The following is a 27,147-nucleotide window of genomic DNA, read 5'->3' on the forward strand; positions in this document are numbered from 1 at the left end:
GTGCTGTACACAAAACGTAGAGCCACTTGGGGGTTGATACTTGTTACAAGAGAGAAGCTCTAAGTACCAGCCATGAATCACACCCATAGGAGGAAGAATAGAGTGAACCGCATGAACTCTATAGCTCTGCTGGTGCTGGACCTTCACCTATCCAGTCACTGGCCTGTAGGTCATTTTCTATGATGCATTAAAATTAAATGATATAATACAATACTGCATAATGCAAACACCTCACTGAGTGCCAGTGTGTAGCAAGTCAAGTATTCCAGTCACATCAATTGAAGAGAATTTCTGCAACACTGAATGCCCACCATGCACCCGTTTAACACTGGGTTCTTTGTAATGTATTTACATGTACTGTATGACACTTAGAAAATGATAAAGAGTTGTCAAGTAAAGTAAATTAGTGCTTTATTATTAACCATAGAAGACCCTGGAATTGGAGCTTAGGGAGTGTCACAGATAAAGTTGTAAGATCACATAAATGTTTGCTTGTAGCAGACTGATAAACTCAGAGAAAGTAATTTTTTTTATAAATTTACTTTTACACTTAACACCGGAGGTAATAAGAAGGAGAACTGCAACCCTATTCCCAGTATAAGAAGTCACGAGAGTTCAGAATTCCAGTAAGTGTGTGTAAGGTCCATTAGTGTTGAGCTGCAAAACTTGTCTGTTTCCATATGTTCCATGACGTAGCACAGCACCAGCTTCCACCCAACTAGGGTGAGATTCCAATTCTTTCTGACACTGAGAAATGAACTGTGCGTATAATTCCATACCAAGCTCCTTGCCTGCATTTGAATGGTACTGCATACATCGGCCCTTTGACTTTCCTCCAAGAGTTGCCTGTGGGACAATCAGAATGTCTCCTGGAAGTTCAACGACTGATACATGCTTCCCACTGTCTGTTTCACTCAATTTTACATTCAGCACGGAGCTCACTGAAAAAGACACAACTTTGAATACAAATAAAAGAAGTTTTTGCATCAACTGCAATCAAGCTGCAAGCACATAAGCATTTTCAATGTGCATACACAGTACTGTATATATGGTGCTGTGCTTCCAATTATGAACACAAGGCTGAATAAATATAATACACAGCGCAGCACCATATACAGTGGGGATCGAAAGTTTGGGCACCCCAGATAAAAATTTGTATTAATGTGCATAAAGAAGCCAAGGAAAGATGGAAAAATCTCCAAAAGGCATCAAATTACAGATTAGACATTCTTATAATATGTCAACAAAAGTTAGATTTTATTTCCATCATTTACACTTTCAAAATAACAGAAAACAAAAAAATGGCGTCTGCAAAAGTTTGGGCACCCTGCAGAATTTATAGCATGCACTGCCCCCTTTGCAAAGCTGAGACTTGCCAGGGTCATGGATTGTTCTCAATCATCGTCTGGGAAGACCAGATGATGTCAATCTCAAAGGTTTTAAATGCCCAGACTCATCTGACCTTGCCCCAACAATCAGCACCGTGGGTTCTTCTAAGCAGTTGTCTAGAAAACTGAAACTTAAAATAGTTGACGCTCACAAAGCTGGAGAAGGCTATAAGAAGATAGCAAAGCGTTTTCAGCTGTCAATATCCTCTGTTCGGAATGTAATTAAGAAATGGCAGTCATCAGGAACAGTGGAAGTTAAAGCAAGATCTGGAAGACCAAGAAAAATATCAGACAGAACAGCTCGCAGGATTGTGAGAAAAACAATTCAAAACCCACGTTTGACTGCACGATCCCTCCAGAAAGATCTGGCAGACACTGGAGTTGTGGTACACTATTCCACTATAAAGAGATACTTGTACAAATATGGTCTTCATGGAAGAGTCATCAGAAGAAAACCTCTTCTACGTCCTCACCACAAAAATCATCGTTTGAACTTTGCAAATGAACATATAGACAAGCCTGAAGCATTTTGGAAACAAGTTCTGTGGACCGATGAGGTTAAAATTGAACTTTTTGGCTGGAATGAGCAACGGTACGTTTGGAGAAGAAGGGGCACAGAATTTAATGAAAAGAACCTCTGTCCAACTGTTAAGCATGGGGTTGGATCAATCATGCTTTGGGGTTGTGTTGCAGCCAGTGGCACAGGGAACATCTCACGAGTAGAAGGAAAAATGGATTCAATAAAATTTCAGCAAATTTTGGATGGTAACTTGATGCCATCTGTGAAAAAGCTGAAGTTAAAGAGAGGATGGCTTCTACAAATGGATAATGATCCTAAACACCTCGAAATCCACGGGGGATTACATCAAGAGGCATAAACTGAAGGTTTTGCCATGGCCTTCACAATCTCCTGACCTCAACATAATTGAAAATCTATGGATAGACCTTAAAAGAGCAGTGCGTGACAGACAGCCCAGAAATCTCAAAGAACTGGAAGACTTTTGTAAGGAAGAATGGGCAAAGATACCTCAAACAAGAATTGAAAGACTCTTGGCTGGCTACAAAAAGCGTTTACAAGCTGTGATACTTGCCAAAGGGGGCAGTACAAGATATTAACTCTGCAGGGTGCCCAAACTTTTGCAGACGCCATTTTTTTGTTTTCTGTTATTTTGAAAGTGTAAATGATGGAAATAAAATCTAACTTTTGTTGACATATTATAAGAATGTCTAATCTGTAATTTGATGCCTTTTGGAGATTTTTCCATATTTCCTTGGCTTCTTTATGCACATTAATACAAATTTTTAGCTGGGGTGCCCAAACTTTCGATCCCCACTGTATATATATTACATGTCTTAAAGTTTAAAAAACATACAATTTTCATATATGAAAGAATGTACATGGTTTCAGTACTCACATACCCAAGGGGATCCTGGTTTTGCCTTTGGCATATGTTATATGAGAGGTAGTCCCGGTTTGTCTTAAATTATTAAGATCAGTTTAAGGCTATCCTATTTTATTTGTAATTAAAGGTGACACTGATGGAAGCTAAGTAATAATAAAAGTAATATAAAAATTGGGATGTAAATAAACTATCATTTCTGCCTACTCACTAAACTGGTGCGGTCCTAGCAGCTAAGGTTAATTACCAGCACAAAAAGGAAGAAGAAGGGCCAGAGTATTAAACTTTGATCCTGATAAAAAGCTGCACATGCAGGATGCAAGCAGCCTATGAGCAATTATATGACTGTGTAAACTGTAAAAAGTCCACCGTGCAATGTGTGCAATATCAGTGAATGCTGCTGTCACATTTAATCATTTGAAATTTGTATTGAGTTGGCTTGTGTTACCTAGCATGGGATACACATAAATACCCCTTAACCCTCCATAAAAATAGACAACTTTGTCTAAAGGAAATGACAAACTGCAAAAATGTCACCCTAAGCAATTTGTGGGAACACCACACTGCAGAGTTTGAGGCATTTCTTATGAGCCTATTGGCCATAGACCAGGGGTGGGCAACTGTGGCCCTCCAGCTCTTGGTGAACTACAAGTCCCATCATGCCTCTGCCTTTGGGAGTCCTGCTTGTAACTGTCAGTTTTTCAATGCCTCATGGAACTTGTAGTTCTACAACAGCTGGAAAGCCACAGTTGCCCACCCCTGCACTAGACGATTATAACCCATGGTGTCGCACAAAAAACCCAGCATACATACAGCAAAATGCAAAACCATATTAACTTAGGACAGCAACAGATAACAGACATCATACTTTTTACACATGATGACACTACATGGAGGAGCTCAGCTATGAGGAAAGATTAAAGGAACCGAATTTATTCTCTCTTGAGAAGAGGAGATTAAGGGAGGATATGATCAACATGTATAAATACATCAGTGGTTCATATAGTGAACTCGGTGTAGAGTTAATGACCCTGAGGTCATCACAGAGGACAAGGGGGCACTTTTTACATCTGGAGGAAATGAAATTTAATCTCCAAATACGGAAAGGTTTCTTCACAGTGAGAGCTGTGAGAATGTAGAATAGACTCCCTCAAGAGTTGGTTCTGACCAGCTCAGTGGATTGCTGGATTCTTTCTTAGATACACAGAATATAACTGGATACTAATGTTTATAGGTAAAGTTGATCCAGGGAATATCCAATTGCTTCTTGGGGGATCAGGAAGTAATTTGTTTTTCTGCAGGAGCAAATTGGATCGTGCTTTGCTGGGTTTTTTTGCCTTCCTCTGGATCAACTGAGGGTGTAGGATTATAATTTTTATTTTTTTAATGGTTGAACTGGATGGACTTTTGTCTTTTTTCAGCCAGACTAACTATGTAACTATACATGTAAGGCATCCTAATGTATTGATGAATATCTAACTAGGCAGTGCAGCATTCAGATACTACAGTCCCACTTAGACTGGAAGGAAGCAAGGCATTCAGTCCCCACAGCAGGGTTTTAATTATACATTTTTTCCCACAGTGGGTAATGCTGCTAACCATCGAAAGATAAGTAGACAATAAAATCCTAAAAATAAGTTAATGAAGTAAAGAGATAGTAAACTGATGCAGTTTTCCAAGTTGTACAATCACCAGTTCAATAAAATGCAGAGCTCAACTGGGTGCTCATGGCTTTCCCAATTGGAATGAGCATTGATTATGCTACAACACACTCAGCAGTCCCACACCTGCGTCCTGCATGTGCAGCTTTTTATTAGGACTAAAGTTGAAGACACTGATGGAAGCACCTATTCCCAAACTCATGTACCATACTATGTATTAGCGGGTGTCTTTTCACTCTCTCAAAATTAACATGCACTATCAATCAGTAAATGCTTCCATCAGAGCCTAATTACGCAAGTGATTTGCTATTAGACAAGTTCTCTTTAACCAAAGTGGTTGTAAACCTCAGACATGAAATATGAACAAAGCTTATCCCTCTTTAGTGTGTACTTGTCTCTATCCAGGGCACTAGGTGCCATTTCTGTCTGCTGCTTCATTCCTCTGCTATCAACATGAACCACTTCTGACAACTTTTTCTGACACCAAGAGAAAAATGGTGACAGGGGAGGGAGCTCCAGTAGATTGACAGTCTCAGCTCTGTTCCTGTGTGCTGTATGAAAGTGGGTGTGTCCCTTCCCTCCAATCAGCTCTTAGTGCTCTCCTCATTGAGTGTAACTTCAGTTTCCCACCCCCTGTTTTTTAGAGCTGAGAAATCCTGGGTAAATTCTGCATTTTGAATGGATGCAAAGAAAAGAAACTACAGATAAACAGGTACAACTTATGGAGGATTTCTTTTGTCTCGGTTTATCACATGAGGCCAATCATTTCACTGGGTAGGTAAGGGTTTACAACCACTCTAAAAAGAGCTGCACACAAGCAGGCTATCTACAACCAAAAAGGAAAATTGTTATAATTAGTTTAACCAAACATGCTAGCGATGGAGTAGGACTGACTTGGTATATGAGGCTGTATGGAAGCTGAGCTCAGTTACTGCCCAGTGACCTGAAAGCATCCTGCTATAACCTATTCTGACTCTTATAGCAGCAAACTAAGGGTTGCCATAGATGTGCTGGACTGATCCGAATGCCTTTGGCATCTAAGCTAGCCACCAGTCCCTGAACACGAATGGTTGCAGGAATGGAGGCTCCGTACACGCTCCCAGCATTGGCTTAGTGGGGGAGGTTTACAGCATCCAGACATAGTTTTGCAACCTCAACAAACTTTGTTAGAATCTGCAGCTGCCCCATATACAGTGGGGATCGAAAGTTTGGGCACCCCAGCTAAAAATTTGTATTAATGTGCATAAAGAAGCCAAGGAAAGATGGAAAAATCTCCAAAAGGCATCAAATTACAGATTAGACATTCTTATATGTCAACAAAAGTTAGATTTTATTTCCATCATTTACACTTTCAAAATAACAGAAAACAAACAAATGTTGTCTGCAAAAGTTTGGGCACCCTGCAGAGTTAATATCTTGTACTGCCCCCTTTGGCAAGTATCACAGCTTATAACCGCTTTTTGTAGCCAGCCAAGAGTCTTTCAATTCTTGTTTGAGGTATCTTTGCCCATTCTTCCTTACAAAAGTCTTCCAGTTCTTTGAGATTTCTGGGCTGTCTGTCACGCACTGCTCTTTTAAGGTCTATCCATAGATTTTCAATTATGTTGAGGTCAGGAGATTGTGAAGGCCATGGCAAAACCTTCAGTTTATGCCTCTTGGTGTAATCCCCCGTGGATTTCGAGGTGTGTTTAGGATCATTATCCATTTGTAGAAGCCATCCTTTCTTTAACTTCAGCTTTTTCACAGATGGCATCAAGTTACCATCCAAAATTTGCTGAAATTTTATTGAATCCATTTTTCCTTCTACTCGTGAGATGTTCCCTGTGCCACTGGCTGCAACACAACCCCAAAGAATGATTGATCCAACCCCATGCTTAACAGTTGGACAGAGGTTCTTTTCATTAAATTCTGTGCCCCTTCTTCTCCAAACGTACCGTTGCTCATTCCAGCCAAAAAGTTCAATTTTAACCTCATCGGTCCACAGAACTTGTTTCCAAAATGCATCAGGCTTAACTATATGTTCATTTGCAAAGTTCAAACGATGATTTTTGTGGTGAGGACGTAGAAGAGGTTTTCTTCTGATGACTCTTCCATGAAGACCATATTTGTACAAGTATCTCTTTATAGTGGAATAGTGTACCACAACTCCAGTGTCTGCCAGATCTTTCTGGAGGGATCGTGCAGTCAAATGTGGGTTTTGAATTGTTTTTCTCACAATCCTGCGAGCTGTTCTGTCTGATATTTTTCTTGTTCTTCCAGATCTTGCTTTAACTTCCACTGTTCCTGATGACTGCCATTTCTTAATTACATTCCGAACAGAGGATATTGACATCTGAAAACGCTTTGCTATCTTCTTATAGCCTTCTCCAGCTTTGTGAGCGTCAAATATTTTAAGTTTCAGTTTTCTAGACAACTGCTTAGAAGAACCCATGGTGCTGATTGTTGGGGCAAGGTCAGATGAGTCTGGGCATTTAAAACCTTTGAGATTGACATCACCTGGTCTTCCCAGACGATGATTGAGAACAATCCATGACACTGGCAGGTCTCAGCTTGGCAAAGGGGGCAGTGCATGCTATAAATTCTGCAGGGTGCCCAAACTTTTGCAGACGCCATTTTTTTGTTTTCTGTTATTTTGAAAGTGTAAATGATGGAAATAAAATCTAACTTTTGTTGACATATAAGAATGTCTAATCTGTAATTTGATGCCTTTTGGAGATTTTTCCATCTTTCCTTGGCTTCTTTATGCACATTAATACAAATTTTTAGCTGGGGTGCCCAAACTTTCGATCCCCACTGTACATTAAAGTGTATGTATGGCCATTTTTTGTTTTAGATAGCGTAGGGATTAATTAAAATTTTTCAATCTCTTATTATCTAAATCACATTGGGAAGATTTCCCCTTCAATTCCTGTCCAGGAGATATCAACAAGTGACTGTAATGAGTGTCCCCACTGGAAGCTTTCCTCTTTGTTTCTGTTCCAATGGCAACTCAAAATTTTTAGATATTCTCTCACTTTCGGTCCTTGTGACAACAGTGACTCGAGCTAACTGAAAATGTGAATATTCCCAGCAGGGACACAAACAGAAATAGAAACATGGAAAAAGTTCCTTTAGAACCATACGGAAACTAAAATGAGTCAACAAAAAATGTCTTTATTTATTTGCTGCTAAATAAAACAATTCCAGGTTTACGTACCCATTTTTGGAATGACATCTTTAGTTGATCCTTTAAAAAAGCACAGATAGATTACCATACCCCTTTGTATCTGCAAAGATAAAAGTAGAGGCCATTCAACTAATATTTAGCTATGCAGTCTGCTCTCATTAAAGTGGAATTAAAAGTACAAATACTCATCTATGCTCCAACGGTCCGGCGCCTGCAAGGTCCCTCGCCACATTTTTCCGGGTGTCAGTTTTCAGCTGTCTTGATTGGCTGGTGCAGGATGACATCATTCATCTTGGCAAACTGGCACTGTGCCAGAAACATAAACCGAGCTGCGTATGCACAGCTCTATGTACATTCTGCAGAGGGCTCGGACAGGTATGTTTATTTTATTGCAGTAGAGACATGATTCTCACTACTCTCCAAGGCTTGATGATCAGAGAGGCAGCCCACCACCTATCATTTATTACTACATGCTCTGTTAATATGCGCTTCCGGTGAGTGCGCATTTCTGCTATTTTGGTCGGCTGTTTATACCAGCATTTGAAGTACCGAGGTACCTGCCTTATAAGGGTCTATTGCTATTCGTTGAACTTTTATATATTTATTGATGGAACTTATCTTAAGCGCTGCACTTCTTTGAATTTTGAGGTATGTTTATTTTATTGCAGTAGAGACATGACACTGGCATGTCTCTTCTGCAATAAAGAGCCTGTCTGTTGGCAATTTTTTTTGTGTGTTCAGTTCCACCTTAAAAACAAAAGTAATTTTAAACTTTTTCAAAATCTGCAGCTTTAAAAGAATATCCTGTGATCCTGCTTGAAGATCTTTGCTCATGCACTTCATATCATAGGATGACAATGCTCTGTCCATTTTTTTCAAATGCTCTCCTACATTGTCACCCTGTCACAGCCACTTTCAGTGCAGACTATAAGCAGCCATGTTGATGTTCAGTGTTCCTCAATCAGAAACTCGGCCCTGGGAAATGCCATGCAGCTATTGCTGGAGTGGGTGCATATACAGACTAAGTAGCTGCAAAGAGGCCACAGGAGATCAGCAGCACTGTAATGCTAAAATGATGGTGAAAACAGCATTAGTAAAAAAAATGGTAATAGTTTATGGTACACTGCTTTTTAGCAAACAATTAGGGTTTCTTATCTACTTTAATTCACAAGAAGCTCAGATCCTTTGCTATTATCAGTAACAGTTGTATTTATTTCCTACAAGTTTAATAAACAAACTCTGAAGTGATTATAGTAGGCCTGGTTCACACCAATATGTTTTTTTTTTTTTTGCTTTTTTGCAGAAACACATTACCATTTAACGACCACAGGTTACCACAGACCATTTAACGTGGTTTCCTATTGGACATGTTCATATTTATGCGTTTTTCAGCCGATGTGTAGCAGCGTCTTTGCTACAACAGGGTTCAATGGAGACGCTGCTTAAACTCATGTAGTGCATTTTTGCAGCGTTTTTATTCTGCCCAGCAACAAAAACATTTCCCCTTCAACAAAAACAAAAACAAAAAAAAAGCTGAAAAAATGCAAAATGCAGTAAAAACACAGCAAAGCTCATGTCCAAAAACGGAACACAAAATGCAAAAAGCATTGCAAAAATGGATCAAGAGTAAACTGAATAGGTTTGAACCAGACCATAAACTAAAAGCAGCTACACATACACAACATACACACACATTAATTAGCCCCGTCATACAAGACGTTCTGCAGTAGCTAACGCAACTGGACTTTCTACTGCTGTGCAGTTGTGAACTATGCAAATAAGTTTTAAACTGTAAATAAAGTGAAAAAAAACTAAAAATTACATGTTTCAAGTTATAAAGTAATAAAGACCGCAAAAATTTAAAAAGTATGACAGACTGCAAAAGATAGCAGGACCAACCCCAAAAAATTCTTTAAATATATTAATAGTAAAAAGGTCCGAGCATGTAGGCCCTTTACAAAATAATCTAGAGTGGGTGACTGGGGACAAAGAGAAGGCAAATTTATTAAATACTTTCTTCAGTTCTGTGTATACTAAGGAGCATGGGGGAGCTCTTATCAATAATGGGTATGGTATTGGCACAGCCCCAGATGATCCACAATGGCTCACAATTGATATGATCCAAAAATATTTAAACAGAATAAAGGTGAATAAAGTAGGCTTGGAAAAATCTGTATGTAAATGGATAGAAAACTGGCTAAAAAATGGTATTCAGAGAGTAGTGGTTAATGATTCATACTCTGAACGGTCTAGGGTTGTCAGTGGTGTACCCCAAGGTTCAGTGTTGGTACCCTTACTTTTTAATATATTTATAAGCAATATAGGGTCTGGAATTAAAAATCCCATTTCAGTCTTTGCAGATAACACCGAGCTGTGCAGTGGAATAACGTCCTTACAGGATGTCTCCAACTTACAAGCCGACCTCAATGCACTGTTTAATTGGGCAACTATGTGGCAAATGAGGTTTAATGTTGATAAATGTAAGGTTCTGCACTTGGGGGCTAAGAATATGCATGAATCATACATACTGGGGGGGGTACAACTGGGGGAATCAATGGTGGAGAAGGATCTGGGAGTTCTGGTAGATCACAAGCTTAATAATGGCATGCAATGCCAAGGTGCGGTTTCTAAAGCAAGCAAAATCCTCTCTAGTATTAAAAGGGGTATAGACTCCAGAGAGAGAGATATCATATCACCTCTGTACAAATCATTAGTAACACCTCATCTGGAATATGCAGTTCAGTTTTGGGCACAAATTCACAAAAAGAACATTGGGGAAATGGAGAAAATACAGAGAAGGGCAACCAAACTGATAAGAGGCATGGAGGAGATCAGCTATGAGGAAAGATTAGAGGAACTGAATTTATTCTCTCTAAAGAGGAGATTAAGGGGGGATATGATCAATATGTATAAATACATCAGTGGTTCATATAGTGAACTCGGTGTAGAGCTATTCACCCTGAGGTCATCACAGAGGACAAGGGGGCGCTCTTTACGTCTGGAGGAAAAGAAATGTAATCTCCAAACATGGAAAGGTTTCTTCACAGTGAGAGCTGTGAAAATGTGGAATAGACTCCCTCAAGAGTTGGTTCTGGCCAGCTCAGTGGATTCCTTTAAAAAAGTCCTGGATTCTTTCTTGGATACACAGAATATAACTGGATACTAACATTTATAGGTAAAGTTGATCCAGGGAATATCTGATTGCCTCTCAGGGGATCAGGGAAGCATTTTTTCCCCTGCGGGAGCAAATTTGGTCATTCTTTGTTGGGTTTTTTGCCTTCCTCTGGATAAACTGTGGGTGTAGGATAACTTTTTTTTTTTATTTTTTAAATGGCTGAACTGAAAGGACTTTTGTCTTTTTTTTTCAGCCAGATTAACTATGTAACGATGTATGTTTCAGTTCTCAGTGATTCTATGCTGATTCTTTAAAATTCTTTGTATATTTAGTACTCATAAATACTTTAGAATCATTTCAGAGATCCCCACCTGTATTCATTTTCTTTACGCCATCAGATGCTAGATTGCTGTACCATAATCAGGTATAATAGCATGTAATCAAGCAGCTGATGGGCAAACTGCATAGCTAAAGTTTACACTGTCCAGTGGCCATCTCCCTTGCTGGAACATCCATAGCTAAAGGGTGTGTTGTAGGGGTGTGTTCTTTCACTTTTGCAATCAGCAGGAAGTTAATGCATCACCCCCCTGCTAGGTATTATGAAAACCAAGACATACTAAAAAAAACCCAGCAACTTTAGTATTCTAACTTACTGATTCAAGTACCTCTGTCGTTTTTTTTTTATTGGAGTTAACTTGGCATCAGCAATCATCATCAATTGTAAAATAAAATCTTGTAAAATATATATTATAGACAGGTTTGTAGGAAGGAGTGATTCTGTAGCTGGTGGTGGGTTCCCCATACAATTTTTTTCTGAAAACTTCTATTTCAGGATTTTATTTCATTCCATGACCCATTTGGAAACATTTGCCCTCTCTTCCCTTCCCTTTTGACCCCTGCACAAAAAGTGAGAAATGTGTTGGTCAAAGGAACAGGTGCAGACATCAATGACATTATCAGGTGTCCAAACTCATATCTACTAAAATGTGTTTTTGTCTTTGTCTTCATTACAGAACAACGCTCTCATCACTTGTTACCCTGACAGGAAATGAGGGGAAATCTCCCAAGCAGGGACAGAGATGACAATAAAAAACCCAACAGAGGCTATAACTCGTCAATGCTCTAAAACTAAGACATTAGAGTTGGGATTTAATATGTACACAGGTTTCTTACCTCTGTCCATTCGGCCTCAGAGTCTTCATCTGGAGGTTTAACCTGCAGCTTAGCATGTAAACACTGTTGGAGGACAACACGGGCAGTTACCTCCCTGTCAATCGTTGCCATCTGCAACAAAACAAAACAATGAAATAAAATACAAATACACTGGGCTCAATTCACAAAGCTTTAAAGTGGTTGTAACCCCATACATATACCTAGTGAAGTGACTGGCCTTAGATAATACACAGGGTTGAAACAAATCCTCCTACATAGGTTGTATCTGTTTATCTACAGCTGTCTTTCCCCTACATCCATTCAAAGTACAGAATTTAAACAGAATCTTTCAGCTCTGAAAAGCAGGGGGCGGAGAGCTGAAGTTACACTCAGTAAGAAGAGCTCTGGGAGCAAATTGGAGGGAAAGGACACATCCCCCTCCACACAATACACAGGAACAGGGCTGAGGTTATCACTCACATACTATGCCCTCCCGTCACCATTTTTCTCTTGTTGTCAGGAAAACTTGTCAGAAGTGACTCATGCAGATAGTAGAGGAAGGAGGCAGCAGACAGTAATTATACTTAGTGCTCTGGATGGAGACAAGTACACATTATAAAGGGATATGCTTTGTTCATATTTCATGTCTGAGGTTTACAACCACTTTAAAGTATAGGTGAAGTCATTGCCAATTAACTAGAACATTTCTACTGCATGCTTTAAAATGAGCTTAAACTGTTTGTTTTATTCATTTGTGTACAAATACCTTTTTATGAGATTAATGCAAAACGGTCATGTGATATAACAGTTCTGTAGTAACCGTGCTAAGAGTAGGAGATTGGTCTGTTCTGCAGTATGTGGCCAGTGCGAATGTGATTATTGTCCTTGTCCTAACCACAAAGTTCCATCAACCCTTACAAGCTTTACAAACAATTTCTCATTAGAATAAACTTGGACTTGAATATTATGATATGGAGTTCCTTCAATTTCACATTGACTTGTACCTATTACAACCCAAGGTGACTGTAGAGGCCCTTTGTTTTGCAGAGGCTGTCAGCCCAATAGTTATATTCTATACAATCACACCACTGTAGTATTATTGGATGACAATGATAATATGAAAATAAAATACAAAACAAAGAAATGCCAACGTGCCAACACCCCCCTTCCATTTTTCCCAAATATTATCCCTTATCCATGTCCTTAACCCTCGTCCTGCTGTTCATTAAGAAAGTTTACAGAACATGTCTGTCACTGCTACCTCAGGTCTAAAACCCCAAGTAGCATGGTCAGTAAAGAAGAGGAAAGTGGGCAGAACTCTGGAGACTGGCAAGTTAGAGGTTCAGTTTTTGGCAGCCACATTAGATACACACATTAAGTGATTCTAAAGGTTGTAATTAAAAAAATATAACAAACATATCATACCTGCTCTGTGTAATGGTTTTGCACAAAGCAGCCCTGATCCTCTTCATATTGGGTCCCCAGCCAGCGCTCCTGGCTCCTCCCTCCTACCAAGCGCCCCCAAGAACAAGCCTCTTGCTATGGGGGCACTCGAGCAGGCTTGCTCCTGAGCCGCAATCCTCATTGGCTCACTGGCTTTGATTAACAGCAGAAGGAGCCAATGGCTCCCACTGCTGTGTGAGGCAATGAAAGAGAGCATTAGGAGATCCGGGGCTCTCATGCACATCTCTGGATCGAGATAGGGCTCAGGGAAGTATTGGGGGGGTTGAGGGGGGAGCTGCACCCAGAAGGTTTTTTTACCTAAATGCATAGAATGCAATAAGGTAAAAAATCTTCTGCCTTTAGAACCACTTTAAGATGAAAAAGGAGTTAACAATGAATTTAAAGCAGACATTTATTATTATTATTATTATTATAAAGCGCCAACAATTTGCGCAGCGCTTTTCAAAATGAAGGTATACATAACAGTTACAATACAATTTGGTACAAGAGGAAACAGAGGGCCCTGCTCATAAGAGCTTACAAACAAGGAGATATGTAGATATTTCTATTGCAGAAGAGACATACCATGGGGTGGATTTTGTAAAGACAACTAGACTGTGCACTTTGCAAGTGCGGTTGCACTCATTTTCCCCAGAGCTCAGTAAATGGGGTAAAGCTCTGCCGATTTCCATTATCCAGTCATGTGCAAGCAAAAATGTTTTTTTTTTCCTTGCACCCGATTGAGTATTTTTTACAAAGTGAAGCTGTACGACATTTACATTTACTAAGGAAAATAAGTGCAACTGCACTTGCAAAGTGCATAGTCTATTTGCTTTTAGTAATTCAATCCCTATGTCTCTTCTGCAATAAAGGCTTCTTTTAACCTGCATGTTCACATGCACTGTCAGGGCTCCCGGGTGTGACCAGAGGTATGTGACTGACGCAGGGAAACGCAGACTTCAGATATGTTATAAACAATATAATTTATTAACACTAACAATACTAACATAAACGCAGTGCAATACTAAAACATAACACAGTGCAAACAAACCAAACCAACCACCCACAGATAACAGTACATACAATGCAAGCGTCATCAGGCAGGCCGGGTTAATATCAATCGGGCAGGTAGGTACAGGGGGAGCAAGCGGAGAATGGTCGGGGTCACAGGCCAGGTTCAGCAGGTAGCGGGCAGCGTGGTACAGAGGGTCAGGCAGAGGGATGGTCAGGGTCACAAGCCAGGGATCAGAACAGGAGAAGTCAGCAGAGGTCAGAATCAAGCAGGGTCAGCAACAAGACAGGAACAGGAACAGGAACGCAGGTTTACAAGATACAGGACCCAGGAAAAGCACACACCAAGGCAGAGTCTGCAGGTCTGAATGTCCCTTAAATACACCAGTATAATTAGTTCCAGGTGTTTGACTGGCTGCAAGGTTGAGTCTCTGATTGCTGGGAGCACCCGCTGGCCAGCCCTGGTACTGCAGCTCATAAGGCAGGTGAGTCCCACTATTGCTGGCCAGTCCATTCCTGACATGCACAGTGTAGTGTACAATTTTGGAGTATGTCGGAGTGAATGAACTCCCATGTATGCATGGGACAGAGGGTACAGAGGGTGGTACAGAGGGTCAGGCAGAGGGATGGTCAGGGTCACAAGCCAGGGATCAGAACAGGAGAAGTCAGAATCAAGCAGGGTCAGCAACAAGACAGGAACAGGAACAGGAACAGGAACGCAGGTTTACAAGATACAGGGCCCAGGAAAAGCACACACCAAGGCAGAGTCTGCAGGTCTGAATGTCCCTTAAATACACCAGTATAATTAGTTCCAGGTGTTTGACTGGCTGCAAGGTTGAGTCTCTGATTGCTGGGAGCACCCGCTGGCCAGCCCTGGTACTGCAGCTCATAAGGCAGGTGAGTCCCACTATTGCTGGCCAGTCCATTCCTGACAGTACCCCCCCCTCAAGGAGCGGCCTCAGGACGCTCCAAACAGTCCTAGCTGGGCAAAATGTTCCACCGCCCGGGTCTGGTAACTGGCGGGATATCAAAGACTGGCACACCGGGCAGGACTCCGGGCAGCGGCACACCGGGCAGGACTCCGGGCAGAGGCACACCGGACAGGACTCCGGGCAGAGGCACACCGGGCAGAGGCACATCGGGCTGGACTCCGGGCAGAGGCACATCGGGCTGGACTCCGGGCAGAGGCACATCGGGCTGGACTCCGGGCAGAGGCACATCGGGCTGGACTCCGGGCAGAGGCACATCGGGCTGGACTCCGGGCAGAGGCACATCGGGCTGGACTCCGGGCAGAGGCACATCGGGCTGGACTCCGGGCAGAGGCACATCGGGCTGGACTCCGGGCAGAGGCACATCGGGCTGGACTCCGGGCAGAGGCACATCGGGCTGGACTCCGGGCAGAGGCACATCGGGCTGGACTCCGGGCAGAGGCACATCGGATTACAAGGCGAAGCAGCAGGCACCGGGCCACCGGGCGGGGCGGCAGGCACCAGGCCACCGGGCGGGGCGGCGGGCACCGGGCCACCGGGCGGGGGGCGCCGGACCCCCAGGCGGAGCGGCGGGCGCCGGACCCCCAGGCGGAGCGGCGGGCGCCGGGCCCCCAGGCGGAGCGACAGGTCTCAGGCCCCCAGGCGGAGCGACAGGTCTCAGGCCCCCAGGCGGAGCGACAGGTCTCAGGCCCCCAGGCGGAGCGACAGGTCTCAGGCCCCCAGGCGGAGCGGCGGGCGCCGGACCCCCAGGCGGAGCGGCGGGCGCCGGACCCCCAGGCGGAGCGGCGGGCGCCGGACCCCCAGGCGGAGCGGCGGGCGCCGGACCCCCAGGCGGAGCGGCGGGCGCCGGACCCCCAGGCGGAGTGGCGGGCGCCGGACCCCCAAGCGGAGCGCCAGGTCTCGGGCCCCCAGGCGGAGCAGCGGTCACCGAGTCACCAGGCACGACAGTGGGCACCGAGTCGTCTGGCAAGACTGCGGGCACCAAGTCGTCTGGCAAGGCTGCGGGCACCAAGTCGTCTGGCGGAACAGTGGGCACCGAGTCGTCTGGCAAGGCTGCGGGCACCGAGTCGTCTGGCAAGGCTGCGGGCACCGAGTCGTCTGGCAAGGCTGCGGGCACCGAGTCAACTGGCGGAACAGCGGGCACCGAGTCGTCTGGCAAGACTGCGGGCACCGAGTCAACTGGCGGAACAGCGGGCATCGAGTTAACTGGCGGAACAGCGGGCACCGGTTGTCTGGCAAGGCTGCGGGCACCGAGTCGTCTGGCAAGGCTGCGGGCACCGAGTCAACTGGCGGAACAGCGGGCACCGAGTCGTCTGGCAAGACTGCGGGCACCGAGTCAACTGGCGGAACAGCGGGCATCGAGTTAACTGGCGGAACAGCGGGCACCGAGTCGTCTGGCAAGGCTGCGGGCACCGAGTCGTCTGGCAAGGCTGCGGGCACCGAGTCGTCTGGCAAGGCTGCGGGCACCGAGTCGTCTGGCAAGGCTGCGGGCACCGAGTCGTCTGGCAAGGCTGCGGGCACCGAATCACCAGGCACGACAGTGGGCTCTGACTCAATTGGCACGACAGCGGGCACCGGGTCATCAGGTACCGGATTGTCTGGCTCGACAGCGGGCATCGGGTCACCAGGTATGACAGCGGGCACTGGGTCACCAGGCATCAGGTCATTTGGCTTGCCAGCGGGCACCGCGTCATCTGGCAAGGCAGTGGGCACCGGGTCACCAGGCATTGGATCGTCTGGCTCAACAGCGGGCATCGAGTCACCAGGCATGACAGCGGGCACTGGGTCACCAGGCCATTTAGCTCGCCAGCGGGCACCGCGTCATCTGGCAAGGCAGTGGGCACCAAGTCACCAGGCACGACAGCAGGCTCTGAGTCAACTGGCATGACAGCGGGCACCGGGTCATCAGGTACCGGATTGTCTGGCTCGACAGCGGGCACCGGATCAGGTACCGGATCATCTGGATCAACAGCGGGCATCGAGTCAACTGGCCTAATAGGATCGTCAGGCTGGAACAGTTCATCATGCTGGGTAGAGGCATCAGGCTGAATGCAGGCATCCGGCCGAGTAGAGGCATCAGGCCGAGTAGAGGCTTCAGGCCGAGTAGAGGCTTCAGGCCGAGTAGAGGCTTCAGGCCGAATAGAGGGATCAGGCTGCGTACAGGCATCAGGCTGAGTAGAGGATTCAGGCCGAGTAGAGGCTTCAGGCCGAGTAGAGGCTTCAGGCTGAGTAGAGGCTTCAGGCTGAACCACGGAAGGCAGGTTCACCGGTTTGGATACTGGCAGGATGGTACTGGTTGGAAAGAATTTTCGCTTTTTTCTGGTTTTAACTACTGGAGCACTGCAAGTAAACGCAGGTCTGCAAACGAATGGAGCAGCTGGAGACAGAGAAGAGCTGGAGGATGGAACAGGGGAGGGAGCAGTTGCTACGGAGGGCTCTTTTACAGGGTTAAAGGCAGGATAGGTGCAGCGAGTGGGAACAGGGTACTGACATGCGGTAGATAGCAGGGCAGGAGGAGCTGTTGGGAATGCAGGAATAGAGCTTTGAGGAGATAGATTAGAAGCAGGACTGGGTTTTTGTAGGCTGACTGAGGCTGGGTGCAACAAATCTGTCCATGTCTGCAGTATGGGTTGAACAAAGCTGAGCTTACACAAAGCCTGTCTGACTAAAGACTGCACTGCGTTTATACAATCTCTTAGTATCTGTGGTGAACATGCAGCATAATGCTCCAAGAAGCAATCCACATCATCCTCTAATAACCACACCAGGGACTCTACCTGGTCATCACTAAATGGCGGCAAAAATTCATCCCTGCATTCGGGGGTACCAGATGAAACCAACTCCGCACAAACCTGAATCAATGGCTGCACCTCAGAGAATTCTGTGCCCTGATCTACTAGAACATGAGCGAGCCGTATACATTCTAGCAGTTCATCCCGGGGATACTCCTTCAGAGTTTGATAAGCATACTCTCTGTCATCAAACACTAGCAGATATAAATAAGCAACCTCATCCAGATCCATCCTTCCCATCAACAAACCAAGATGGCTTCCCTGTGCAGCCACTTCTGGTCAGGATTGGCCTCAGGGCCAATGTCAGGGCTCCCGGGTGTGACCAGAGGTATGTGACTGACGCAGGGAAACGCAGACTTCAGATATGTTATAAACAATATAATTTATTAACACTAACAATACTAACATAAACGCAGTGCAATACTAAAACATAACACAGTGCAAACAAACCAAACCAACCACCCACAGATAACAGTACATACAATGCAAGCGTCATCAGGCAGGCCGGGTTAATATCAATCGGGCAGGTAGGTACAGGGGGAGCAAGCGGAGAATGGTCGGGGTCACAGGCCAGGTTCAGCAGGTAGCGGGCAGCGTGGTACAGAGGGTCAGGCAGAGGGATGGCCAGGGATCAGAACAGGAGAAGTCAGCAGAGGTCAGAATCAAGCAGGGTCAGCAACAAGACAGGAACAGGAACAGGACCAGGAACGCAGGTTTACAAGATACAGGACCCAGGAAAAGCACACACCAAGGCAGAGTCTGCAGGTCTGAATGTCCCTTAAATACACCAGTATAATTAGTTCCAGGTGTTTGACTGGCTGCAAGGTTGAGTCTCTGATTGCTGGGAGCACCCGCTGGCCAGCCCTGGTACTGCAGCTCATAAGGCAGGTGAGTCCCACTATTGCTGGCCAGTCCATTCCTGACATGCACAGTGTAGTGTACAATTTTGGAGTATGTCGGAGTGAATGAACTCCCATGTATGCATAACAGCTTACAAAATCTTGCCACGGCCAATCAAGATGGCTGAAGATCCCAAACTGAGAAGAAGATCAGATGAAGACAACACTACCAAGGCAACTTACAGACATGCATCAAAAGAGGGGAGGGAAGTGTAGTTCTGCTCTTTTTTTTTTTTAAGTTCCCATACATTTTAAAGTGGAACTTTAGTCAGAAAATCCTGATAGATCACTTCAGGCTGGCCCCTTTTGCAGAAACAGCTATGTAAAACATTAAAAATAACTGCATATACCGTTTAAAATCCAGTAATACAATCTCATCCTGCTCTGGACACACTCAGTTGTCCTGTATTCTTTGCAATGTGCCGATTAATCTTTAACCGCCTCCCGCCCGCCATATAGTCCAATGATGGACGCAAGGCGGTTCTCTCGTTCTGGGAGAACGTCATATGACGTCCTCCCATTCTCACCGTGCATGCGTGGCTCTGGGGGCGTGCAGCGCGGCGAGCTGCGATACGCTGTGTCCCTTGGACACAGAGGATCACCGATCCACGGAAAGAGCCGAAGATGTTGGCTCGGTCATGTGATCAGCTGTGTCCAATCACAGCTGATCGCATGTAAACAGGGAAATGCCGGTTATCGACATTTCACTCCTCACAAGCTGTCACGCTGACACCTCGAGAGGAGAGGAGAGCCGGTAATCGGCATTCCTCGGAGGGGACATGTACACTGATCATCAAGGCACTGATGATCAGTGTAGCCCCAGCAGTGTGACCTGTCAGTGTCCATCATTGCCAGCTCTCAATGCTCATCTATGCCACCTGCCAGTGCCCATCAGTGCCACATCAACGCCACATATCAGTGCCTACCAGTGCACATCAATGCCACATATCAGTGCCCATCTGAGCTGCCTTTCAGTGTCACTCATCAGTGCCAGTCAGTGCCACCTATCATTGCCGCCAATCAGTGCCACCTATCAGTGCCACCTATCAGTGCCAGTCAGTGCCGCCTATCAGTGCCCATCAGTGCTGCCTATCAGTGCCGGCTAACAGTGCCAGTCAGTGCCACCTAACAGTGCCAGTCAGTGCCATATATCAGTGCTGCCTTTCAATGCCCATCAGTGATGCCTGTCAATGCCCATCAGTGCCACCTACCAGTGCCTCCTCATCAGTGCCCATCAGTGCCACCTATCAGAGTCCATTAGTGCAGGCTATCAGTTCCCATCACTGCAGCTTCATTAGCGCACATCAGTGAAGAAGAAAAATCACTTATTTACAAAATTTTTGGTTTGTTGGAGAAAAAATAAAAAACCCAGTGGTGATTAAATACCACCAAAATAAAGCTCCAACTGTCACAAAAAAATGATAAAAATGTCATATGGGTACAGTGTTGCATGACCGCGCAATTGTCATTCAAAGTGTGACAGCAATGAAAGCTGTAAATTGGCCTGGGCAAGAAGGGGTTATAAGTGTAGGCTAGTGGTTAAAAGTAACTCCACTTATGTTGGGGAAAAAAAAACATTCCCTTCCGGGTGATCAATGTACATTGCAAGGATTTTAAGAAACTTTGCTGCAGATTCTTACTTCTTGTTAATCTGAATAAATAGCAGTTTGTTTGTCTGTGTCCATGTGCAAAATGAATGTGAATGGGAGTGATTTATAATTATTAATCAGCTGCTGCACTTGAAGGGTTCTAATGAAGAAAGTGGCAGGGTCTGCTTCCCTTTAGATGTGCTTTCCCTTTGGAAGTATCTCACCAAAAATACATTTTTGTTGCAGGGAATGCCTAAAATCTTACTTGTATCTTAGTGCAGACTTCTGGGAAAATCAGTAAGCCAACCCCACAAGCAGGAAAATACATTTCTGGGGGGTATTCTATACACCATCTGTGTACGGAACACCTCCAGGTTGCCATATTGCACTGCATGTTACCGCAAATTACAGTGCTGAAGATTGAAAAGGAAAGGTACTTTTTAATAACATTTCATTACAATATACCTTGAGTCACAATTGTATATGCTATATTATTTTTGTTTATTTGCTATTTTTTCCCAACAAAAGTGGAGTTACCCTTTAAGATTTATTGTTACTAAAGGGATAGAAAGCAACAGGAATAACACAGGCTGTGCCAAGGAAGGACAGATTGGAGAGAGAGAACAGAAAAGCAGGAGAGGTGACAGGACAAACTCTGCTGCCAGGGTGACTCAAAAAAGCATATTCTGTACACCATCTGTGTACAGAACACCTCCAAGTTGCCATATTACATTGCATGTTACAGCAAATTACAGTGCTCCAGATTGAAAAGGAAAGGTACTTTTTAATAACGTTCAATTACAATATGACTTGAGTGGCAATTGTATATACTATAAAATTTTTATTTGCAATTTTTTTCCAACAAAAGGGGAGTTACCCTTTAGGATTTACTGCTACTAAAGTGATAGAAAACAACAGCAATAACACAAGCTGTGCCAAACAAGGATAGATTAGTGAGAGGGAATAGAAAAGCAGGAGAGGCGACAGGACAAACTCTGCTGTCAGGGTACACAAAAGAGTTAAAGCCGGGGATAAAATGATGGTGGCATGGAACCTAGCGGACATCATATTGTTGGAGCTGAGGTGAGAATCAGCTGCTTTAGTTTCACTAACTAAACTCATTATTAATATAATACAGGATTTATATAGCGGCAACAGTTTGCTCAGCGCTTTACAATATAAATGGGGACAATACCACAACGATACAGTTCAATACAAGAGGGTTAGGAGGGCCCTACAATCTAAGAGGGAGGGGCTGGTGGTACAAAAGGTAATAACTGTGTGCTAACTAAATTCCTGTTTTTAACGCATACTGTTAGACAGGTTAATTCGGTTTGTTTGTAGGCTGGTTGGCAAGTTGAGCCAGGAATTTTCTCTCTTACTGTAAAGAAACCTTTCCGTATTTGGAGATTACATTTATTTTCCTCCAGACGTAAAGAGTGCCCCCTTGTCCTCTGTGATGACCTCAGGGTGAATAGCTCTACACCAAGTTCACTATATGAACCACTGATGTATTTATACATGTTGATCATATCCCCCCTTAATCTCCTCTTCTCAAGAGAGAATAAATTCAGTTCCTCCAATCTTTTCTCATAGCTGATCTCCTCCATGCCTCTTATCAGTTTGGTTGCCCTTCTCTGTACTTTCTCCAGTTCCCCAATGTTCTTTTTGTGAATTGGTGCCCAAAACTGAACTGCATATTCCAGATGAGGGTTAACTAATGATTTGTACCGGGGTAATATGATATCTCTCTCTGGAGTCTATACCTCTTTTAATACAAGAGAGGATTTTGATCGCTTTATTAGAAACTGCAGCTTGGCATTGCATGCCATTATTAAGCTTGTGATCTACCAGATCCTTCTCCACCATTGATTCCCCCAGTTGTACCCCCCCTAGTATGTATGATGAATGCATATTCTTAGCCCCCCAAGTGCAGAACCTTACATTTATCAACATTAAACCTCATTTGCCACATAGTTGCCCAATTACACAGTGCATTGAGGTCGGCTTGTAAATTGGAGACATCCTGTAAGGACGTTATTCCACTGCACAGCTCGGTGTTATCTGCAAAGTCTGAAATGGGATTTATAATTCCAGACCCTATATCGTTTATAAATATAATAAAAAGTAAGGGTCCCAACACTGAACCTTGGGGTGCACCACTGACAACCCCAGACCATTCAGAGTATGAATCATTAACCACTACTCTCTGAATACCATCTATGAGCCAGTTTTCTATCCATTTACATACGGATTTTTCCAAGCCTGTAGACTTTACCTTACACGTTAACCTCCTTAGTGGTATTCCCGAGTGTAGCTCGGGGTAACATTTCAGTACCAAAAGCGGTAACCCCGAGCTACACTCGGGCTTACCCTGCGGCACTGCTCCGGCATGTGTTCTTCACTTACCTTACCCTGCGCTCCCACGATGTGTCCCCTGCAGCGTCCCCGGCCATCTCCTCCGGCCGATGCCGGCATCCGGCTTCTGTGTCCTGTCCCTGTGACATCGGGAAGTACGGGCGCCGCCGGCGGCGGCGGCGGGAAATTTAAAAATTTTAAAAAATGTCATTTTTTTTTTTTTACATTTTACATAGTAAAACATTGCTGTCTCAACCAATTTCACATACATTTTGTCCCTAATGCTTTGTCCTGCGCTCTGCCTGCATTTTGTCTGTTCTTTCTGCCTGGAAACTGAGAAATGTCCATGGCGTCCAAAAAGTGTCCCTTTAGGTCAAAAGCGGTTTAGATCAGCTAGAGAACAGCGATAGTAAATCAGAACCACTTGCAGAATTGAGTGATAATGATTCGTAGGGGAAATTCCTCATCAGACACTGAAAACGATTTTGCGACTGAGCTCAGCAATGTGCGAACTTGGCGCTCTATTTCACATTTCAGTGTTTTTGGTTTGATTATATTATTGAATTAAATTTTTTATTATTTTTATGTTATTTTTATGATTATTTATTAAATTATAATTTATGATTTTGTGTTTCAAATTTTATCATCCCCGGGATGTTTACTAGACTCTTGTTCGGACAGATTTCAGTGAGTTTTTCCTAAAAATTACAGCCTACAATAAAAAAAATACATATTTCCATGCAAAAAAATGGTACCGCTTTCAGCACCAAAAATCTGAAATAATCATACCGCCAGGGAGGTTAACCGTGTGTGGGGAACTGTGTCAAACACTTTTGCAGAATCCAAGTATACCACGTCCACCGCCACCCCTCTGTCCAAGTATACCACGTCCACCACCACCCCTCTGTCCAAGTATACCACGTCCACCACCACCCCTCAGTCCAAGTATACCACGTCCACTGCCACCTGTCTGTCCAAGTATACCACGTCCACCCCTCTGTCCAAGTATACCACGTCCACCGCCACCCCTCAGTCCAAGTATACCACGTCCACAACCACCCCTCCGTCCAAGTATACCATGTCCACCGCCACCCCTCAGTCCAAGTATACCACGTCCACCACCACCCCTCTGTCCAAGTATACCACGTCCACCGCCACCCCTCAGTCCAAGTATACCACGTCCACCGCCACCCCTCAGTCCAAGTATACCACATCCACCGCCACCCCTCTGTCCAAGTATACCATGTCCACCCCTCTGTCCAAGTATACCACATCCACGTCCACCACTCTGTCCAAGTATACCACGTCCACCCCTCTGTCCAAGTATACCACGTCCACCCCTCTGTCCAAGTATACCACGTCCACCCCTCTGTCCAAGTATACCACGTCCACCCCTCTGTCCAAGTATACCACGTCCACCCCTCTGTCCAAGTATACCGCGTCCACCCCTCTGTCCAAGTATACCGCGTCCACCCCTCTGTCCAAGTATACCACGTCCACGCCACCCCTCTGTCCAAGTATACCACGTCCACCACCACCCCTCTGTCCAAGTATACCACGTCCACCGCCACCCCTCAGTCCAAGTATACCACGTCCACTGCCACCCGTCTGTCCAAGTATACCACGTCCACCCCTCTGTCCAAGTATACCACGTCCACCGCCACCCCTCAGTCCAAGTATACCACGTCCACAACCACCCCTCCGTCCAAGTATACCACGTCCACCGCCACCCCTCAGTCCAAGTATACCACGTCCACCACCACCCCTCTGTCCAAGTATACCACGTCCACCGCCACCCCTCAGTCCAAGTATACCACGTCCACCGCCACCCCTCAGTCCAAGTATACCACGTCCACCGCCACCCCTCAGTCCAAGTATACCACATCCACCGCCACCCCTCTGTCCAAGTATACCATGTCCACCCCTCTGTCCAAGTATACCACATCCACATCCACCCCTCTGTCCAAGTATACCACGTCCACCCCTCTGTCCAAGTATACCACGTCCACCCCTCTGTCAAAGTATACCACGTCCACCCCTCTGTCCAAGTATACCGCGTCCACCCCTCTGTCCAAGTATACCGCGTCCACCCCTCTGTCCAAGTATACCGCGTCCACCCCTCTGTCCAAGTATACCACGTCCACCCCTCTGTCCAAGTATACCACGTCCACAGCCACCCCCCTGTCCAAGTATACCACGTCCACAGCCACCCCCCTGTCCAAGTACACCACGTCCACAGCCACCCCTCTGTCCAAGTATACTACATCCACCCCTCTATCCAAGTATATCACGTCCACAATCACCCCTCTGTCCAAGTATACCACGTCCACAGCCACTCTTCCTTCCAAGTATACCACATCCACCGCCACCCCTCCGACCAAGTATACCACGTCCACAGCCACCCCTCCGTCCAAGTATACCACGTCCACAGCCACCCCTCTGTCCAAGTATACCACGTCCACCACTACCCCTCTGTCCAAGTATACCACGTCCACCGCTACCCCTCTGTCCAAGTATACCACGTCCACCGCCACCTCTCTGTCCAAGTATACCACGTCCACCACCACCACCCCTCTGTCCAAGTATTCCACGTCCACCACCACCACCCCTCTGTCCAAGTATTCCACGTCCACCGTCACCCCTCTGTCCAAGTATTCCACGTCCACAGCCACCCCTCTGTCCAAGTATTCCACGTCCACAGCCACCCCTCTGTCCAAGTATATCACATCCACCCCTCTGTCCAAGTATACCACGTCCACAGCCACCCCTCTGTCCAAGTATATCACATCCACAGCCACCCCTCTGTCCAAGTATACCACGTCCACAGCCACCCCTCTGTCCAAGTATACCACGTCCACAGCCACCTCTCTGTCCAAGTATACCACATCCACCCCTCTGTCCCAGTATACCACATCCACAGCCACCCCTCTGTCCAAGGTTTTGTTCACCTCCTCATAAAAAGAAATCAGATTTGTTTGACAACTTCTGTCTTTCATGAATCCATGCCGTCTGTTGCTTAAAATAATTACCGTGTTTGAAACGCGCTGTCTTTGCAATCTGCTGTGGATGCCAATACATTGCTATTGGCACCCAAAACACAGATTGGAAATGCAGTGTGTTTTGCAGGCATCAGATCACATGGTACCGCAGTACCATGTGATTTGGTGCAATGCTTTTTTCTCAGAAGTACATGCACTACTTTTTGTGCAGTCCAGTGCAATTTTCAGCCCATTGAAACATATTGGCTTCCAAATCACAATGCAGAGGAACACACAGAGATCGCAAAGAAATGTGCAATTCTGGTGTGGAGGGGCCGAACTCCCGGCTGACCGAACTGAGCCGGAAGTGGGGGAGGGTACCTATCAAAAACAAGTATCCGCACCCCCCAAAAGGTGCCAAACATGGCAGTGGAGGGGGGGAGGAGGCAAATAAGCGGTTGGGTGGACCTCCGCTGTAATCAGCCACAGAACCCGTGTAATAATGTGTTCAGGTGTAAAGGGATGAGGTGACAACCCTGGGGTGCACTCAGCACATAAACATGGACAGTTGCCTAAAACCAGCATTCATGGTCCTATCACAGAATGACTGCACAGCGCTCAGGTCTCTTCGCCTCAGTAAACCCATAGGACCTGAACTCTGGGCAATAGAAGTAATAATTATTAGATGAGCCATTTAATTCAAAGCATCATGACTGCCCCTAGAACGCATGCTCATGCAGACAGTGGTGGTCCAGGACCAGTACAATCCCTCTCTATGCACATTTCCGTGTCTTCTACTACTCACCGTCCATGCAACGCCTCCCGGTGCTTCCACTCTTCTCCTCCTGATTGGACAGAAAAGAAAGAGGCTTGGAACGCAGACTTCCGCCATGAAATTTAATGGAACGCATAGAGGACTGAGCACGCGTTGCTAAGAGACGGAAATGGCCGCTGTCAAAGGCCTGATACAGGGGACTCTGAGGTCCCGGAGGTTACTGCAGCTAGGACGGTATGTGACCGCCGGTGTGGCCTCCCTGTCCTCGGTAGGTAACATTCCAGCAGACTTGTAATGGCGCCACAGGGCTGAGCACGTGTTTCATGCAGGCAGGGAGGCCAACCCATCCAGATTGTGAAGGACAGTCCCTGGCTGGAAGATCTGTCCCTGGAGATGTCCCCTTTTCTGTGCTGGCCTGTGGTCCCATGACA

The 27,147-nt window shown here is 45.3% G+C and overlaps 2 protein-coding genes across 3 annotated transcripts in view; one reads left to right on the top strand and one right to left on the bottom strand.

Annotated features, from left to right (window-relative positions):
• Positions 1-394: 394 nt before the first annotated feature.
• On the bottom strand, positions 395-26,893 carry DTD2 (D-aminoacyl-tRNA deacylase 2). Of its 2 annotated transcripts, none has more exons than XM_089691192.1 (4): positions 26,747-26,893; positions 11,904-12,014; positions 7,646-7,715; positions 395-956 (listed from the first exon to the last, which is right to left on the bottom strand). In XM_089691192.1, the coding sequence occupies exons 1-4, from the start codon at positions 26,831-26,833 to the stop codon at positions 616-618; spliced, it is 609 nt and encodes a 202-aa protein (XP_089547318.1). In that variant the 5' UTR covers positions 26,834-26,893; the 3' UTR covers positions 395-615. The 2 variants fall into 2 exon arrangements, with proteins under 2 accessions (XP_089547318.1, XP_089547319.1); XM_089691193.1 differs by having other exon boundaries at positions 395-941; positions 26,747-26,892.
• The window catches only part of NUBPL (NUBP iron-sulfur cluster assembly factor, mitochondrial), a 54,221-nt gene continuing 53,898 nt past the window's right edge, over positions 26,825-27,147 (top strand). Inside the window, exon 1 of the mRNA XM_089691191.1 lies at positions 26,825-26,984. Coding sequence (XP_089547317.1) covers positions 26,886-26,984 — 99 coding nt within the window. The 5' untranslated portion in view covers positions 26,825-26,885. The remainder of the gene's footprint in view (positions 26,985-27,147) is intronic.

Source organism: Staurois parvus, unplaced genomic scaffold, assembly GCF_062004578.1.
Source record: "Staurois parvus isolate SC_StPar_1 unplaced genomic scaffold, SC_StPar_1.0 ptg000553l, whole genome shotgun sequence".
Classification (NCBI taxonomy): domain Eukaryota; kingdom Metazoa; phylum Chordata; class Amphibia; order Anura; family Ranidae; genus Staurois; species Staurois parvus.